The following is a 15,495-nucleotide window of genomic DNA, read 5'->3' as shown; positions in this document are numbered from 1 at the left end:
CGGGGCTCCTACAAGGTGGGTGCAGAACTGGCTGGAGAACCGCTCTGAGAGGAGTTCTGAACAGCTCACAATCCTGCCGCAAGGGCAGAACAAGGGGGCTCCACAGGGGTCTGTTCTGTTCAATGTCTTCATCGATTTCGATATCGGCACAGAGAGGACACTTGCGTTTGCAGGTGATCCCAGGCTGGGAGGGGTTCAACTGCCTTGGAGGATCAGGTCGAATTCAAAATGGTCAGAGGTGAACAGGATGAAGTTTAATGAGGACAAATGCGAAGTGCCCCACGTAGGCAGGACCAGTCCGTGTCACACACACAGAATAGGAAGCGACGGTCTCGGAAGGAGAACTGCGGAAAGGGATCCAGGGCTCAGAGTGAATCACAAGCTAAACATGAGTCAGCAGCGTGATGCTGTTGCAAAAGGCAGACATGGTTCTGGGCGGCATGAACAGGGGTGCTGTGAGCCAGACACGAGACGTCGCTCTCCCGCTTTACCCTGCGCTGCTTAGGAGACTCAGCTGGAGGAATCTCCATCCCTGGATATTGAAGAGCAGGTTGGACAGACGCTGTCAGCGATGGTCTAGCTCAGTGCTCCCCAGTGTGGTGCCCACGGGCGCCATGGTGCCCGCCGGGACATTTATGTGTGCCCGCCGAAACATCTGGGCTGGCCCTGCCCCCAGCACATGCGTGGTGCTGGCCCTGGGCTCAGGGCGCATGGACGGCCCCCACCCCCAGGCGCGTGGTGCATGCGTGACCCCCTCCCCGGACGCCCGGTGCATGAGCGGCCCCGCCCCCGGACACCCAGCAGCCACGAAAGCTTGGGGACCACAGGTCTAGTTGGTGCTGCCGTGGGGGCAGGGACTGGACTCCATGACGCTCAAGGGCCCTGCCAGGTCTACTGCTCTGGGATTCTATGCTAAGAACAAGCGAAGGGCCAGACCCAGGCCCATCGCGCCCGGGTCCTGGCTCCCAGAGAGAGGCAAACCCTGAGCAACCCAACCAGCCGCCTTGCCCAGCGTCTGGCAGAGGTGAGGGACGCGCAGAACATGGGGCTGGGTCCCCACCCCCTGGGCCCCATGGAGGGGCCTGTTCTCCACGTGCTGACCTGGCTCTGTCCTGAGCCCTGGGGGAGTTTTGGCCTCGCGCCGTCCAGTGGCCGGGAGTTCCACAGGCCGGCAGCGAGGAGAGAATTTCTCCTTTGGTTTAAATCTGCTGCTGCGGCAGGGTCCCCCCCCCCACCCCCGGCTCCCAGCCCCCGGCTCAGCCCGCACGGGGCCAGGCTCGGTTTTGTGCACAGGTACCGCCCGGGGCTTGAGCTTCTGTCCCTTGGTCACAAAGGGCCTAGGGGCCGGCCCCCAGTCAGGGGCAAACCGTCCCCTCCGGCTGTCACCTGCGCTCTCAGGCTGCGGGTGACAGGAGCCCAAAGGCCCTGGCTGGAGCCCCTCACCCCCTGGCTGCCTCTGGCCACGCTGCCCGGGCCGGGTGAGGGAGGAAATGGCACTTCCTGATTCGCTTCCCCTCGCCCCGAGGGCCCCAACCTCCAGCCCGTCTGCCCCGGAGCCGCGCTCTCCCCGGCGGCCAAGTCCCCGCCACGCGGCCGGTCGCCCTTCCCCCCTTGCCTGCACCCGGCCCTCGAGGGGCCGGCGTCCCGGGTCCCCCCAGCAGTCCGGCACTTCCTGCCTCTCCGCCCCTCTGCCGCGGGGCCCCGGAGCAGGATGTTCCGAGCCCCGTGCGCAAGGACGCCGCATTCCCTCTGCCCCGCCACCGGCCTGGCGCGACCCCCTGGTAGCTCTTTGCCGTCTGCTCTGGCTCCTGCCAGCTCCGCGTCCCCTTCACGGAACAGCCCTGGAGCCAGGACCCAGCCCTGGGGCACCACCAATGTTCCCTCAACTCTCGGCCATCCAGGGGATGTTTTCATTTACAAGCAGAATAAATTTTGTCGAGTGCACCAAGCTATGTGCGAACGTGCACCACCCGCGGTAACACAAACCGAGCTGTGGGCGCCCTGAACCAGGGGCTCTGGCGTCCTCAATGGCCAGCGACGTAGCCCGGCCAGGCAGTGGGATGTGGCGCGCAGACCCTGCTCACAGGACAGGGGCCTTGGTAGCCGAGGCTGCCCCGAGCCGCCGGGTGGGGGGCCAGGCTCTGGGGTCCAGCAGAGCCGAGAAAGGGGCCCGGCGAGCCGCTGTCCAGTTTCTCAGTGTCGAGCCGGTTTCACCAGGGGCCCCTTGGCCTGGCGCTGGGCAGGCAGAGCTGGTGTGGGGTTCAGACGCGCTGAGCGGCGCCTATTAACCACTCCCCTCCACTCGCGCGTCCAGTGTTACAGGCACTGCCGCCGGGACGGGGTCGCCCAGACACCTGCTTCTGCAGCGCGACCCTCCGGCCAGGCGTGGGGGAGTCTGGCCCCGGGGGTCTGCCCCTCACGCGCCGCCCACTGCCCTCCGCAGACCGTGCACAGGGGTCACTGGGCGCTCCCGGGGCAGGCAGCAGGCAGGAGCCGGGGGCTGCGGGTCCTGGCCAGGCCTAGACGCTGGACTCCGGGTCGGGCGCGTTCTCTGCGGCCCCGTTCAGCTTCACCTCCTCGGCCTGCTGCTGCTGCTGCTGCTGCTGCTGCTTGAGCCGGTATGTGCGGATCTTGTGGGCGCGGTAGTGCAAGCCGTAGGCTGCGGCCAAGGCCAGGGCAATGCCCAAAACCGCGGGCAGCAGGACCAACAGCAGGTAGTTGGGCTTGGGATCTGTTAAGGAAGAAGGGGGCAGACTGAGGAGGGCCACGCGGTGGGGGAGCCTAGTGGCTACAGCTGTGGACAGTGGCCTGGGGCGCAGGACACCTGGGTTCTATTCCCCTGAGTGCTGGCCTCGGGGAAACCACTCAGCTGCTCTGTGCCTTAGTTTCCCTTTCCCGTCTTTGTCTGGGCGGGGCCCTGATCCCGGCTGGCGTTCTGTCGTGTTGCACCCAATTAAGACGAGGAGGGGTTGGGACGGGGAGGAGCCCGAAAGCCACCAGGTCTCAGGAAGCTGGACCCAGCCCTGCTCTCTGGGGCAGGAGGGACGCTGGGACCCACAGCTGGCACCGAGCCTGCAGACACCGGCCCCATCGCTGGAACGGCCAGACGGGATCAAGGGCCAGGCCGGGAACGGCAGCCTGGTATCCCGGACGGGGCCCCTAGAGCCTGTGGGGCAAGTGGGCTCCTAAATCCCATGGGCTGTCAGTGGGATTTTACTTTGCTCCACTTTGCTCCTAACCCCAGAGGGGCCTTTGCAGAGCGCCCAGCCAAGGCCACTTACGCTCCACGTGGACGGTCACCTCCCGGCGGGCCCTGCCGAGCGTGTTCTTGGCTTCACAGACGTAGGTCCCGGCGTCCTCGCTCCCGACCCGCCGCGGCGCCGTGGTGCTGACCTGCCGCCCGTCCTTCGTGCACGCCACGTCCGGTGGGGGGTTCCCCAGCGCCGCGCAGGACAAGGTTTGCTCCGTCCCCGCCGCCCACGTCCGGTTCCCGGGGCAGCCGGAGTCGTCCAGCCGGGGCCCGTCTGCAAGTGAGGGGGGTGGTTACGGTGCCCAGTGCCGCGGGGCCCCCTCTGCCCGCCCCGGGGCTGCGCCAAGGACAGGCCCTCCCCAGCCACAGCAGCCTCCTTGTGGGGCCCCCCACGGCCGCACTGGGAGCTGGAGCCTGGGCCTCTGTCACGTTACTGGATTTTAGGTTAGCAGCCAGAGCACTGCTGCACCCACGGGGGGTGTTGGCCCCAAACGTGATCCAAAGGGGCCATGCGAGGTGTCAGATAGAAGCTGGTTCGTGTGTGACGTTCCACGCATGGACTTTGTGTGGAGACTGAATGGCTGCGTCTAGACTGGCAAGATTTTGAGGAAAAACTTGCCGCCTGTCTGCACTGCCGCTTGAATTTGCGTAAGAGCGCTGGCGATCTCCTGTAAGACTGTCAGTGATCCTGCGCAAATACCATGCTGCTCCCGCTCAGGGATAAGCCCTCGTGGGAAGAGGGCCAGTGTGACAGGGAAGGAGTTTTCTGTGTAAGAAAGCCACAATGTGCAAAATGGAGATCGGGGCTTTCTTACGCAAAATCGCGTCTCGACTGGCCACGGCTGCTTTTGCGCAAAAGCACTTTCTGTGCAAACGCCTCCGTGCCAATCTAGATGCTCTTTGTTAACTGTTCCGTTAAAAGCATTTGCACAAAATCATGCCAGTCGAGACGCAGCCAATGTGTCTCGGTACGTGGTTGAGCAGTGGGCAAAGCTCGGCCTATGGACATGCTAATGAGCAAGTCTCCGTGGAACAAAAGCCCTCAACAGGCTAAGGACACACCTCAAGAATGGGGACTGATACCTAGGGGCTACCAGCAGGGAGCACGGGGATGGGCCACTGGCCAGGTGACCTGCTGCAGCCAAGAAGAGATGGGGAAGAAATTATATAGAGGCCATGTGGCATCCTCCATTTTGTCTTCAGATCTGCTCCTGACCCCAGATGCAGCCTCGCAGGGAACCACGAGCCGGGAAGAACTGTGGACCCATCCGGACATAGAACGTACATCAAAGACTTTTAAACCAGCAGTTATAACACCTCTGCTAGAGCCTGCATCGAGAACTGGGGGTACGTCTACACTACAGCGCTAGTTCGAACTAACTTAGTTCGAATTAGTTAATTCGAACTAAGCTAGTTCGAACTAACGCATCTAGAACTAAAAACTAGTTCGAACTAGCGTTTTGCTAGTTCGAACTAGTAAGTCCACATTGAGTGGACTCTGAACAGGGCTTAATGATGGCCGGAAGCAGTGCCGGCAGGGCATAAAAGGAGGACTTAGAGCGTGGAGATACTGTCTCAGGCTAGCCGAGGGCTGCGCTTAAAGGGTCCCGACCCCCACCCCGGACACACAGTTCTAAGGGGTGCCCCGCTTGCAAAGAAGTTCTGTCTTGGAGTGCCCTGAGTGCCCACACTGGGCACATCACACCACTCGGCCATCAGCCCGGCTGCACTTGCCGCAGGCTGCCATCTGGGGAGAGGGAGTAATTGGGGGGCTGCAGGAGAGCTTCCACCCCCAGAAGCCCGCAGAGCCAGCCCAGTCCTCCCCATCGGGGGCTCGTGCCCCATTCCTCCCTCACCTTCTTCCACTTGCCCTTCCCTAGCCCCCCTTCTTATTGATGTACAAAATAAAGCTAATGTTTCTTCCAACATTGACTCTGTCTTTATTGAAAAAAACTGGGGGAGACTGGGAAAAGGAGGTGGGAGAGGGGAAGAGAAAGGCTGGGAGAGGGGAGGGCAACTAACATGATCAGGGGTTGGGAACAGGTCCCAGATGAAGAGAGGCTACAGAGACTGGGACTGTTCAGCTTAGAAAAGAGGAGACGGAGGGGGGACAGGATAGAGGTCTCTAAAAGCAGGGGTTGGGTGGAGAGGGTGCATTCAGAAAAGTTCTTCATGAGTTCCCATAAAGAAGGACTAGAGGACACCAAAGGAAAGGAATGGGTAGCAGGCTTGAAACTAGTAAGAGAAAGTTGTTCTTCTTCCCAAAGCAAATAGTTAACCTGTGGAACTCCTTGCTGCAGGAGGCTGTGAAGGCTACAACTAGAACAGAGTTTAAAGGGAAGTGAGATCAAGTGATGGAGGTTGGGTCCATGGAGTCCTATTAGCCAGAGGGTAGGAGTGGTGTCCCTGCCCAAAGTTTGTGGAAGGCTGGAGAGGGATGGCACGAGACAAATGGCTTGGTCATTGTCTTCGGTCCATCCCCTCCAGGGTCCCTAGGGTTGGCCGCTGTTGGCAGAGAGGCTACTGGGCTAGATGGACCTTTGGTCTGACCCAGGACGGCCATTGTAAGCTCAGGGCTCAGGGTCGGGGGTCTCAGTGGACCCCCTTGATTTTCATGCACACCTGCTCCTGGGTGGCCAGGCTGGCAGCTCTCCTGCCCTAGACGGCCACTTTCCTGTGCCTAGTGCGGAGATCGTGGACGAGGTCCACGATGTCCGCACTAGCCCAGGAAGGTGCCCGCCTCTTGCGGTCCAGGGCAAGCTCCCGGGAGCCGCCAGCCTGGTCCCGGCAAGAGGGGGTGGGCTGGGAGGCATCGGGTGGGTGGCTCTGTGCCGTGCCAGGTGCAGGGTCTGCTAGCTGGGTGCTGGCAGGCTTGCACCTGGCACGGGCACCGTAGCCAGCCCGTGCCCCTTTAAGGGGTCCGGGGCCGGGAGGGGGGCATAGAGTTTCCCTGGTGTTGGCCAGAGTGGCCACCAGGGAAACCTGGGGAGGGCTAGCCTCCCACTAGTTCGAACTAAAGGGCTACACAGCCCTTAGTTCGAACTAGCTAGTTCGAACTAGGCGTTAGTCCTCGTAAAATGAGGTTTTCCTAGTTCGAACTAAGCGCTCCGCTAGTTCGATTCAAATTCGAACTAGCGGAGCGCTAGTGTAGCGCATAGGAAAGTTAGTTCGAACTAACGTCCGTTAGTTCGAACTAACTTTCTAGTGTAGACATACCCTGGGAGATTCGGTGCATGTAACGTACTGTACTTTAATAACCTTACTCTCAGGCTTGTCGTTCTTGTGGTAATAAACCTTTAGTTGTTAGATGCTAAAGGATTGGCCCAGCGTGATTTGTGGGTAAGGGCAAGAGGGTAAATTGACCAGGGATCTGTGGCTGGTTTCTTGGAACCGGACAGAACTTGTTCGGGGTAGGTGAGATTGGGTTCTAAAACCCTCACCTGTGTATGAGGCCCAGGGCCATCTGGGGCACGGATATTGCTGGGTGCTGGAGGGGTTTTGCTTGTGCGGCTTCAGGCTGGCCAGGCAGGCAGCTGAAGTGCTCTGTGCGACTGGTATGTGGCCTATTTGGGAAGGTCTCCAGTCTGGGGGCTATACAGAGCTCCAAATTTGAGCAATTCGCCCTGAGCAGATGCCCTCAGCTGTGCCCAGACCTGGCCCGGTCCGTCACAGCGTCTGCCAGTCCCCAGCTGGCCTCAGCTTCCCCATCTGTAAAATGGGGCCAAGGAGCCTTCCTCCGGCTGGCTGGTCTCAGGCACTGAGGCCCGGGGTGCAGACACCTCTGAATGACCCATCCGCGCCGGGTGCCGGGTCGATTTCCCAACCATCCCAGGGACTGTGGTACGGCCTGCGAGGGGAGGGTGGGCCCGCGGGGAAGGAGGGGGAAGAAAGAGAGATCCCCTTGGAGAGCGGGGCTGGTGGGGGAGCGAGGGGAGGGGCGACAGGCAGACACCTCCCAGCAGGTGAAGAGGGACAGGCCCCGACCCCGTGGTGCTCAGGCCAGCCAGGGGGGCCCCGAGAGGGTCTGAGTATCGGTGGCCCGGAGAGTCGGGGGAGGCAGTTTCTTGGGAAGCAAATTCACCCCCCCAGAAGGCGGATGGGGCGGCAGTGGGGCAGCACCCTGAAGGAGGCGCCACAAGCGACAGGGCCTGGGGCTGCCAGCGACGTCAAGGGGAGTGACTATTGGTAACAGGACAGAGTGTGCGTGCGAGCGTGTGCACGTGTGCGAGTGCACGACTGTGCTCTCAGGTGCACGTGCCACAGTGGTGATCGATATCGATATCGATACATTATCAGTGAATGCGGCGTTCTCCCTGTAAGTCCAACGTGCACCGTGACCGGCCCACGGGGCCCTGCTCTGGGCCGGGGTTGGGCCGCACCTCCCCGAGCCGGGCCGCTCTCTACTCACAGACGACACTGAGCCTGGACGCTGTGCTTTTCACGTTGGTGCTGTCTGGGGCCGGCCTTGCTTCGCACGTGAACTCCCGCCCGTTGTCCTGCTTGCGAGCCGTGAGCCAGACGTGCCCGAGGGGCTCGGTGCCGGAGGCCAGGACTCTCACGGGGTCTCGGAGCGTGAGCAGGGCGCGCGGGGGCTCCATCGCAGAGTGGCAGGTAAGAGTCACGTTGCTGCCCGCGAGGGTCTGGGTCTCACTGATCTCCAGGAGGGGCTGGGGGAGACCTGCATGGACCAGGTCAGAGCTGTGTGCGGCCTGGCTGCCCCCCACGGGCTGCGTTGCTGGGGGCCAGGGCGCGCTGCACCCGCCAGACGGGGCTCCGGACACACCTGGCCGTTACTGCCCACACCCACAGGGCACTAGGCCCACGTCCCAGGGGAGTTAGGCACCGAAATTCCCCAGGGGACCTGAGCCCAAATTCCTCCACTCCTGGCCTGGTACCTAAATCCCCACGGTGGCCCCGCCCGCCCCTCCAGCTGCTGGGCCCAGGCTCTGTCCTCGGGCAGCGCCACCTCCGTGCTCAGGGTGCAAACCTGCCTCTCACCAGCGGGGCCGTGGGCAAAGTGACTCCTGCCCCGTGGGGGGGGGCGATGGCCTCTGGCGCCGACATGGGGGCGGGGCAGGAATCGCTGGCGAGGCTCGGGCTGGGCATGGGGCTCCCCTCCATTCCCCGGAGGGCTGGGGGGGGAATCCGGGGCCGAGTTCCCCTGGGCCTGGCGGGAGTTTCAGCCCGAACGCTCAGAGGGAAAGTCCAGGGCAGGGACCGGCGTGAAGTGAAACCCGCCCCCGCGGGAGCCTGGCCCAGGGAGCCCTGCCCAGGCTCTGCCCCCCCCACCGAGGACCCCCCCGGAGCCCCGGCACTCACGGTACAGCAGGACACGCCGCACTGCGGATCGGGACAGGGGCCCCACGGCCACGGTGCAGTTCAGCTCGTACTCCCCCGGGGCCGGGAACGGGAGCGGGGCCTGGGCGCTGGCCGCGTCCCCCGACGTGCTGAGGGGGGGGTCCAGCCGCTCGCCCCCCAAGGTCAGGCTGAGCCGGGCCTCGGCCGCGGGGAAGATCCCGGCCACCCCACAGCGGGCGCTCGCCTCGGCGCCCTCCTCCACGTGCGGGGGGGCCTCCAGCCAGGGCGCCGCGGGGAGAGCTGCAGCGGGCGAGAAACCCATCGCGGGCGTGAGGGCCCCGGCGGGGAGCCCAGGGCTGCGGCGCCAGCGGGGCCGAGACGCGCTCTGCTCCGGGGCCGGCTACTGACCTGCCCCCCCCGTCGCTCCGCCCGTCCGGTGTCTCTGCCCCCCCAGTCGCTCCGCCTGTCTGGTGTCTCTGCCCCCCCCCCCGTCGCTCCGCCCGTCTGGTGTCTCTGCCCCCCCCCCCGTCGCTCCGCCCGTCTGGTGTCTCTGCCCCCCCCCGTCGCTCCGCCCGTCTGGTGTCTCTGCCCCCCCAGTCGCTCCGCCCGTCTGGTGTCTCTGCCCCCCCCGTCGCTCCGCCCGTCTGGTGTCTCTCCCCCGCCCATCGCTCCGCCCGTCTGGTGTCTCTGCCCCCCCCCGTCGCTCCGCCCGTCTGGTGTCTCTGCCCCCCCCGTCGCTCCGCCCGTCTGGTGTCTCTCCCCCCCCCGTCGCTCCGCCCGTCTGGTGTCTCTGCCCCCCCCCCGTCGCTCCGCCCGTCTGGTGTCTCTGCCCCCCCCCCCGTCGCTCCGCCCGTCTGGTGTCTCTGCCCCCCCCCGTCGCTCCGCCCGTCTGGTGTCTCTGCCCCTCCCCGGATCTGTCCCCAAACCACACCTCCCCTCCCCCACCCCCAGCTCTGGCCCCAAACCGCACCCCTCCCCCACAGTCCGTCCATGCCCCCAGTTACTGCCCAGCCCCTCGGCACCCGGCTGCTGGCACGGTGCCCGGCTCCGCTCCAGCAAGGTCCCGCCCCACGGGGAAGAGGTGTGGGGAGGGGAAGTGAAAAGGAGAAGAAACCCCCCCCATGGGGAAGCAGGAGCCCGCCCAGCTCCCCCGCCCCACACACACTTGTGGGGAAATCCGTTGTGAGGTAGTGGGGGGCGCTGGGCTGTGGGTGACCCCTACTGGCCTCTGTCTGTGAGCACGGCCTGGCGGGGCGGGGATGGGGGGTCGCCCTGAGGGCCCTGTTGTGTAGGCCATGGCCCAAAGAGGGGAGGGGCTGCAGCAAAGGGGGGGCTGGGGAAGAGTCAGTCTTGGAGAGACGGGACTAAGGTGAGCACCGGGCTTGGGGGCCGTGGACCCCCCCTCCGAGGGGCCTGGGCTGCCTGGCCCTGACTCATGTGGCCACACACGTCCATGCTGGGCTGTGCCCTGAGGAGCAGCAGCCCCCCGTTCTCCTGGCCGGCGCAGTCTGTTCCTGCTGCTCCGGGGGCGCAGGCCTGGGGGTACCCAACACGCCGCCACTCTGAGCTGCAGGGGTTAGACCCGGAGGGGCTGGGGGTGGGGTGTCCCACCCTGGGCTCAGACCCTGCACTCAGCCTGGCCCCCCACCCCGGGGGTTGGCAGTGTGAACACGTCCCCCTCTGGGCAGGGCCTGGGCAACGGTCCTGCCAATGATTTCCATCCGTGTGCAGCATAAATTTGTTCTGTGCGCCAAAGCCGGTGCAGATGTGCACCACCAGGAGGAACACAGGCTGCCGGTGGTGGGCGCTGTGCCAATAGCTGGGCAGCATTGGACTCTCCTGGGTGGCCACCCAAGCGCCCCGCGTACGCCAAGGCCAGGGTGGGAGCCGGGTGCTGCCCCTGTAAGGAGCCATGAAGCCTCTGCCATGGGAGAGGCCAGCCCCAGGACAGGGGGTGGGGTGGGCCTGGGGGGTCTGGGCAGAACCTGGAAGCAGGGGGGCTCCCTGGGTCCCCCGGTGGTTCCTGTGCAAAGAGCAGGACGCCCCCGTCCGCCTTAGGGGGCCCCCAGAGGGCGAGCCTGGGAATCTCGGCCCGTGGGGAGCCAGGTCTCTGCCCTGAGCAGGAACCAGCCACGGGCTCAGGGCAGCAGCCTGCCTGGGGGGCTGGACACCGCTGTGGGGGTGCAGGGCCCTGGACAGTCTGAGCCTGGCGCTTTGGGGCAGGCAATGGCCGGGGGTCTCCTGAGCCGGCAGCTCCCAGGGAACGGGATGTGGTGCCCAGGCCGAGCAGGGTGCAGGGCCCAAAATGAGCAGGGGAGGGGGGCGCGGGGCCCGGGCGGGGGACCCACCGTACACCCGCAGCTCCGCCGCCGAGGAGTTGCTCTGCAGCCGGGGCCCGCGCGGCGCCAGGTCCAGGCTCGCCTGGCAGGTGACCTGCTGCCCGTGGTCCCAGCGCCCAGGGCTGATCTCGTGGGTCACGGTGACGCTGTCGGGCTCGTTCCCGGGGCGGGTCCGGAAGGTCTCCGTGTGCAGGGCCCGGCCCCCCCGGAGCAGGGTCACGCTGAGGTGTCGGACGGGAGCCACGTTCAGAACCCGGCACGTCAGGTTATAGGCCCGGCCCAGCTCCATCGCGGGCAGCGGCTCCAGCACCACCCGCTCCGGCACCCCTGGAGCCAGGGAAGCAAGGACCCGAAGGCTGGTTAGTGGGGGGCTGCCGGAAGGGGCAGGCTGCGCCCCAGGCAGCTCCCCACAAGCAGGAGCGCTAAGGGGGCTGGGACGTGGGCGGCTCCCTCCGGGAGCTGGACTGAGACCCAGCAAGTCCCGCCCGACGGCGGCCAGAGGACTCAGCCCCGTTCCCTGCTCCTAGACCGGCCAGGCCCCTGCCCCCTCCCCTCCCAGCCAGCCTGGGCCCACGCCGGGGCCCCATCTCAGCTGTGCAGCGAGGTGTCCGTGTCCCGAACCCTGCGCTGCCCAGAAACCCTCCGGGGCCCCGAGCCGCCCGGCCCTGCAGCTGGGAGCCCGCGGCACGTACGGTAAACGGAGAGGTTTGTAGATGCGATGGTCACGTTTTCACCAGGGCAGGCGACGTAGCACTGAAGGGTCGGGTTCCACTGCGTGATGTTGGTGAGGTGAAAGGCCGTCCAGCCGGGCCCACGTTCTTCGATGCTTTTTGTGAGCGGGGTCTCCAGGCCCCCCGGGTCAGAAGAGTAGTTACACGTGTGGCTGCAGTTAATCCAGAGGGACCCTCCGTGCTCCACCACGGGGGCTTCCGGCGACACGTGCACCTGGGACGAGCCCTGTACGGACCCTGAAACGGCCAAGCCGCCCGTCACTCGGCGCCTCCAGGGCCTGCAGCAAGGGGGGATCCCAGGCCCTGGAGCCCCCTTCCCTGACGGGTCTGACCCTGGCCCAGGGCAGGGGCTTGGCGGGACTCGGCAGGGCTGCCGGCGCTGCGGCCTGGGGGGGCCGGGCCTCGCCGTTCCGTGCCCAGCGCCAGGCAAGCGAAGGTCGCAGCGGCCCCTCTGCTCTGCCGAGTCCGGGGGAGACGGGGACCCTGCGGCCCCTTCCTGGCGAAGCGCCCGGCCCCCGGGGGGCTAGCGAGGCCACGGCCCTTCCCCTGAGCTGGGCGGGCGACAGTCCTGCCGGGCAGCCAGGGAAGTCCCCCCTCCCCCGCCAGCCAGGTACCCCCTTCCCCTGGCGCTCAGGGGCCTGCGCATCTGCCCAGCCCCTTGAGCCCAGCCGATCCGTGCAAGGGGGGGCTTGCCACAGGCCCTGCCCCCGCTGGCCCTTCCCTGGGCTCAGGCGCTTGCGGGGCAGCCAGGCCAGCCGCCCGGGCTGGAACCGGAGCGTGACGGAGCTGGACTCTGCCCCTGCCTGCCCGCCCGCCCGGCTCAGTGCTCGCCGAACACCGCCCAGCCCCCCGTATCTCCCCTGCCCCCGGCTCAGCGCTCGCCGAACACTGCCCAGCCCCCCCCCCCCATATCTCCCCGGGCCCCCCGGCTCAGCGCTCACCGAACACTGCCCAGCCCCCCCGTACCTCCCCGGCCCCCCCCGCCCGCCCGGCTCAGCGCTCGCTGAACACCCTCCAACCCCCCCCCCGTATCTCCCCGGGCCCCCCGGCTCAGCGCTCGCCGAACACCCTCCAACCCCCCCCGTATCTCCCCGGCCCCCCCTGCCTGCCCGGCTCAGCACTCGCCGAACACCGCCCAGCCCCCCCGTATCTCCCCAGCCCCCCCTGCCCCCCGGCTCAGCGCTCGCTGAACACCGCCCAGCCCCCCGTATCTCCCCGGCCCCCCCTGCCCCCCGGCTCAGCGCTCGCCGAACACCGCCCAGCCCCCCCGTATCTCCCCAGCCCCCCCGTATCTTCCCAGCCCCCCTGGCTCAGCGCTCGCCGAACACCGCCCAGCCCCCCCGTATCTCCCCAGCCCCCCCTGCCCCCCGGCTCAGCGCTCGCTGAACACCGCCCAGCCCCCCGTATCTCCCCGGCCCCCCCTGCCCCCCGGCTCAGCGCTCGCCGAACACCGCCCAGCCCCCCCGTATCTCCCCAGCCCCCCCTGCCCCCCGGCTCAGCGCTCGCCGAACACCGCCCAGCCTCCCCGTATCTCCCCTGCCCCCCGGCTCAGCGCTCGCCGAACACCGCCCAGCCCCCCCGTATCTCCCCGGCCCCCCCTGCCCCCCGGCTCAGCACTCGCCGAACACCGCCCAGCCCCCCCGTATCTCCCCTGCCCTCCGGCTCAGCACTCGCCGAACACCGCCCAGCCCCCCCGTATCTCCCCGGCCCCCCCTGCCCCCCGGCTCAGCGCTCACCGAACACTGCCCCCCCCCGCCCGCCAAACATGCAGGGTCCCGGCCTCGCCCGGCTTCAGGGCGCGATGCCGATTTACACCCGTCGGGACCTGGCCCTGAGACATTGGCAACGAGCCAGGGCGGGGCCCAGAGCGACCCTGGGGTAACCCCCAGGCAGGGGGCAGCCGGCCCCCCTCTCCCCAGCATCCCGTGGGAGGGGCGCGGGGCCGGGCAGCCTCACTCCCAGGCCGCATCATCCCCCCCACCCGCACACGGTCGCTCCGGGCCACTGGCCTCCCCCCCACCCACCGGGGCGCTGCTCCCCCAGGGGCGGCCGCGCTCGGCCCTCGCGCAACACGCCCAGGTGCAGGGGGCGGGGCTCCCCACGCTCGGGGCGGGGCCAGGAGGCCCCTTCAGGCGCCTCGCCCACGGGGGCACATTCCAGCCCAGCTGGCTGGTCTCCAGCCCGGCCCGGGACGCACGAGGGCCGGTGGGTCTGGAAACTCGCGCAGCCCCGGGGAGCGCGCCGTGCGGGGACATGGACTCGCTGCGGCACGTGCTCAGAACATGGGCACTTCTCTGTGTGCCCCGAACTTTGGGAGACACGAGTGCCTGCTCCCTTGTACACACTCACACGCGCACACGCACTCACGAGTGCCTGCTCCCTTGTACACACTCACACGCGCACACGCACTCACGAGTGCCTGCTCCCTTGTACACACTCACACGCACTCACGAGTGCCTGCTCCCTTGTACACATGCGCGCACACGCACTCACGAGTGCCTGCTCCCTTGTACACACGCACTCACGAGTGTCTCACACAGATTCTCTCTCCTGCTTCACAGCCCACCCCGCCAAAGCGTCTCTTCAACACCGATCCCGGGACCCCCGCCCGGCTTGGCTGCTGGCCAAGCCGGGGGGGGGGGGAGGGGCTGCTGGCCAGGTCGAGAGCTGGGGGAGGCCGGGGAAGGGGCAGCTAGCCCAGCTGGGGAAGCGGGGGGGGGGGCTAAGGGAGGCGGGGGGAGGGGCTGCTAGCCCAGCTGGGGAAGCGGGGGGGGGGGCTAAGGGAGGCGGGGGGAGGGGCTGCTGGCCCAGCTGGGGGAGCGGGGGGGGGGCTAAGGGACGCGGGGGGAGGGGCTGCTGGCCCAGCTGGGGCAGCGGGGGGGGGCTAAGGGAGGCGGGGGGGGCTGCTGGCCCAGCTGGGGGAGCGGGGGGGGGGCTAAGGGAGGCGGGGGGGCTGCTGGCCCAGCTGGGGGGGCTAAGGGAGGCGGGGGGGCTGCTGGCCCAGCGGGGTGGGGCTAAGGGAGGCGGGGGGGCTGCTGGCCCAGCTGGGGCAGCGGGGGGGGCTAAGGGAGGCGGGGGGGGGGCTGCTGGCCCAGCTGGGGGGGGTTAAGGGAGGGGCAGCTGGCCAGGTCGAGGGCTGGGGAAGCGGGGGGGGGGCTAAGGAAGGCGGGGGGAGGGGCTGCTGGCCCAGCTGGGGGAGCGGGGGGGGCTAACGGACGCGGGGGGAGGGGCTGCTGGCCCAGCTGGGGCAGCGGGGGGGGCTAAGGGAGGCGGGGGCTGCCGCTTACCTGCCAGCGCGAGCCAGGCGGCGAGCAGCAGCAGGCGGGGCTGCGCCATGGGGCCGGGGTCCCGGAGTCCCGGGGCCGGGGCCGGGCGCGCTCTGAGCCGCCCGGGCGCTGTCCGCGCTTTATAGGGGGCGGGGGCCGGGCCGAGCGTTCCCGGAAGGCGGCCGGGCCGGCGCGGGGGGTTTCCAGCTCGGCCGGGACTCGCGCTTCTCTGACGCTCCCAGGCGGAGTTTCCCGGTGGGGGAGCGGCTCGGGGGCGCGTTCCGCGGGAGCAGCGGGGTCCGGGGTCCGCCCCGCCCGCCGGGCGCTGTTCCCTGGAGCCGGGACAGCGCAGCGCTCCTCAGCGGCTTAGCCAAGCGCCCGCGGCTGGGCTGTGTTGTGGTGCACATCGCGCCCGCCTCGGCGCACGCCACAACATTCATTCCACACGTGGGCACAAGGAAGGAGGGGACATTGTGACTGCTCATAGAGCCGTGTGCCCCCATCCCAGAGAATGGGCCAGACGGAGACACAGAGGGGTGGATACATAGAGGGGGTGTGCGGGGACAGACAGAGAGAAGGGGATGGATAGATAGAGAGGAGTGGGAGGGTAT

At 67.4% G+C, this 15,495-nt stretch overlaps 1 protein-coding gene across 2 annotated transcripts; it reads right to left on the bottom strand.

The window, feature by feature from the left end:
• Positions 1 to 239: 239 nt before the first annotated feature.
• LOC142818231 (intercellular adhesion molecule 1-like) lies at positions 240 to 15,173 on the bottom strand. Of its 2 annotated transcripts, none has more exons than XM_075917784.1 (7): positions 14,906 to 15,120; positions 11,580 to 11,855; positions 10,897 to 11,214; positions 8,570 to 8,848; positions 7,659 to 7,928; positions 3,282 to 3,524; positions 240 to 2,731 (listed from the first exon to the last, which is right to left on the bottom strand). In XM_075917784.1, the coding sequence occupies exons 1-7, from the start codon at positions 14,952 to 14,954 to the stop codon at positions 2,520 to 2,522; spliced, it is 1,647 nt and encodes a 548-aa protein (XP_075773899.1). In that variant the 5' UTR covers positions 14,955 to 15,120; the 3' UTR covers positions 240 to 2,519. The 2 variants fall into 2 exon arrangements, with proteins under 2 accessions (XP_075773899.1, XP_075773900.1); XM_075917785.1 differs by lacking the exon at positions 240 to 2,731 and adding an exon at positions 4,334 to 4,506 and having other exon boundaries at positions 3,386 to 3,524; positions 14,906 to 15,173.
• Positions 15,174 to 15,495: the final 322 nt, after the last annotated feature.

Source organism: Pelodiscus sinensis, unplaced genomic scaffold (assembly GCF_049634645.1).
Source record: "Pelodiscus sinensis isolate JC-2024 unplaced genomic scaffold, ASM4963464v1 ctg101, whole genome shotgun sequence".
In the NCBI taxonomy this organism is placed as follows: Eukaryota; Metazoa; Chordata; order Testudines; family Trionychidae; genus Pelodiscus; species Pelodiscus sinensis.
Note: the sequence above shows the minus strand (reverse complement) of the source record. Positions and strands in the feature narration are given on the sequence as shown.

Excerpts from the sequence above, each read along its gene's own strand:
- LOC142818231 (XM_075917784.1), bottom strand. The coding sequence starts at position 14,954 with ATGGCGCAGCCCCGCCTGCTGCTGCTCGCCGCCTGGCTCGCGCTGGCA. Across the intron at positions 8,849-10,896 it reads GGCGGAGCTGCGGGTGTACG|CTCTCCCCGCGGCGCCCTGG; the intron begins GTGGGTCCCCCG and ends CGCCCGCTGCAG. Across the intron at positions 7,929-8,569 it reads GCGGCGTGTCCTGCTGTACC|GTCTCCCCCAGCCCCTCCTG; the intron begins GTGAGTGCCGGG and ends TGGTCCATGCAG.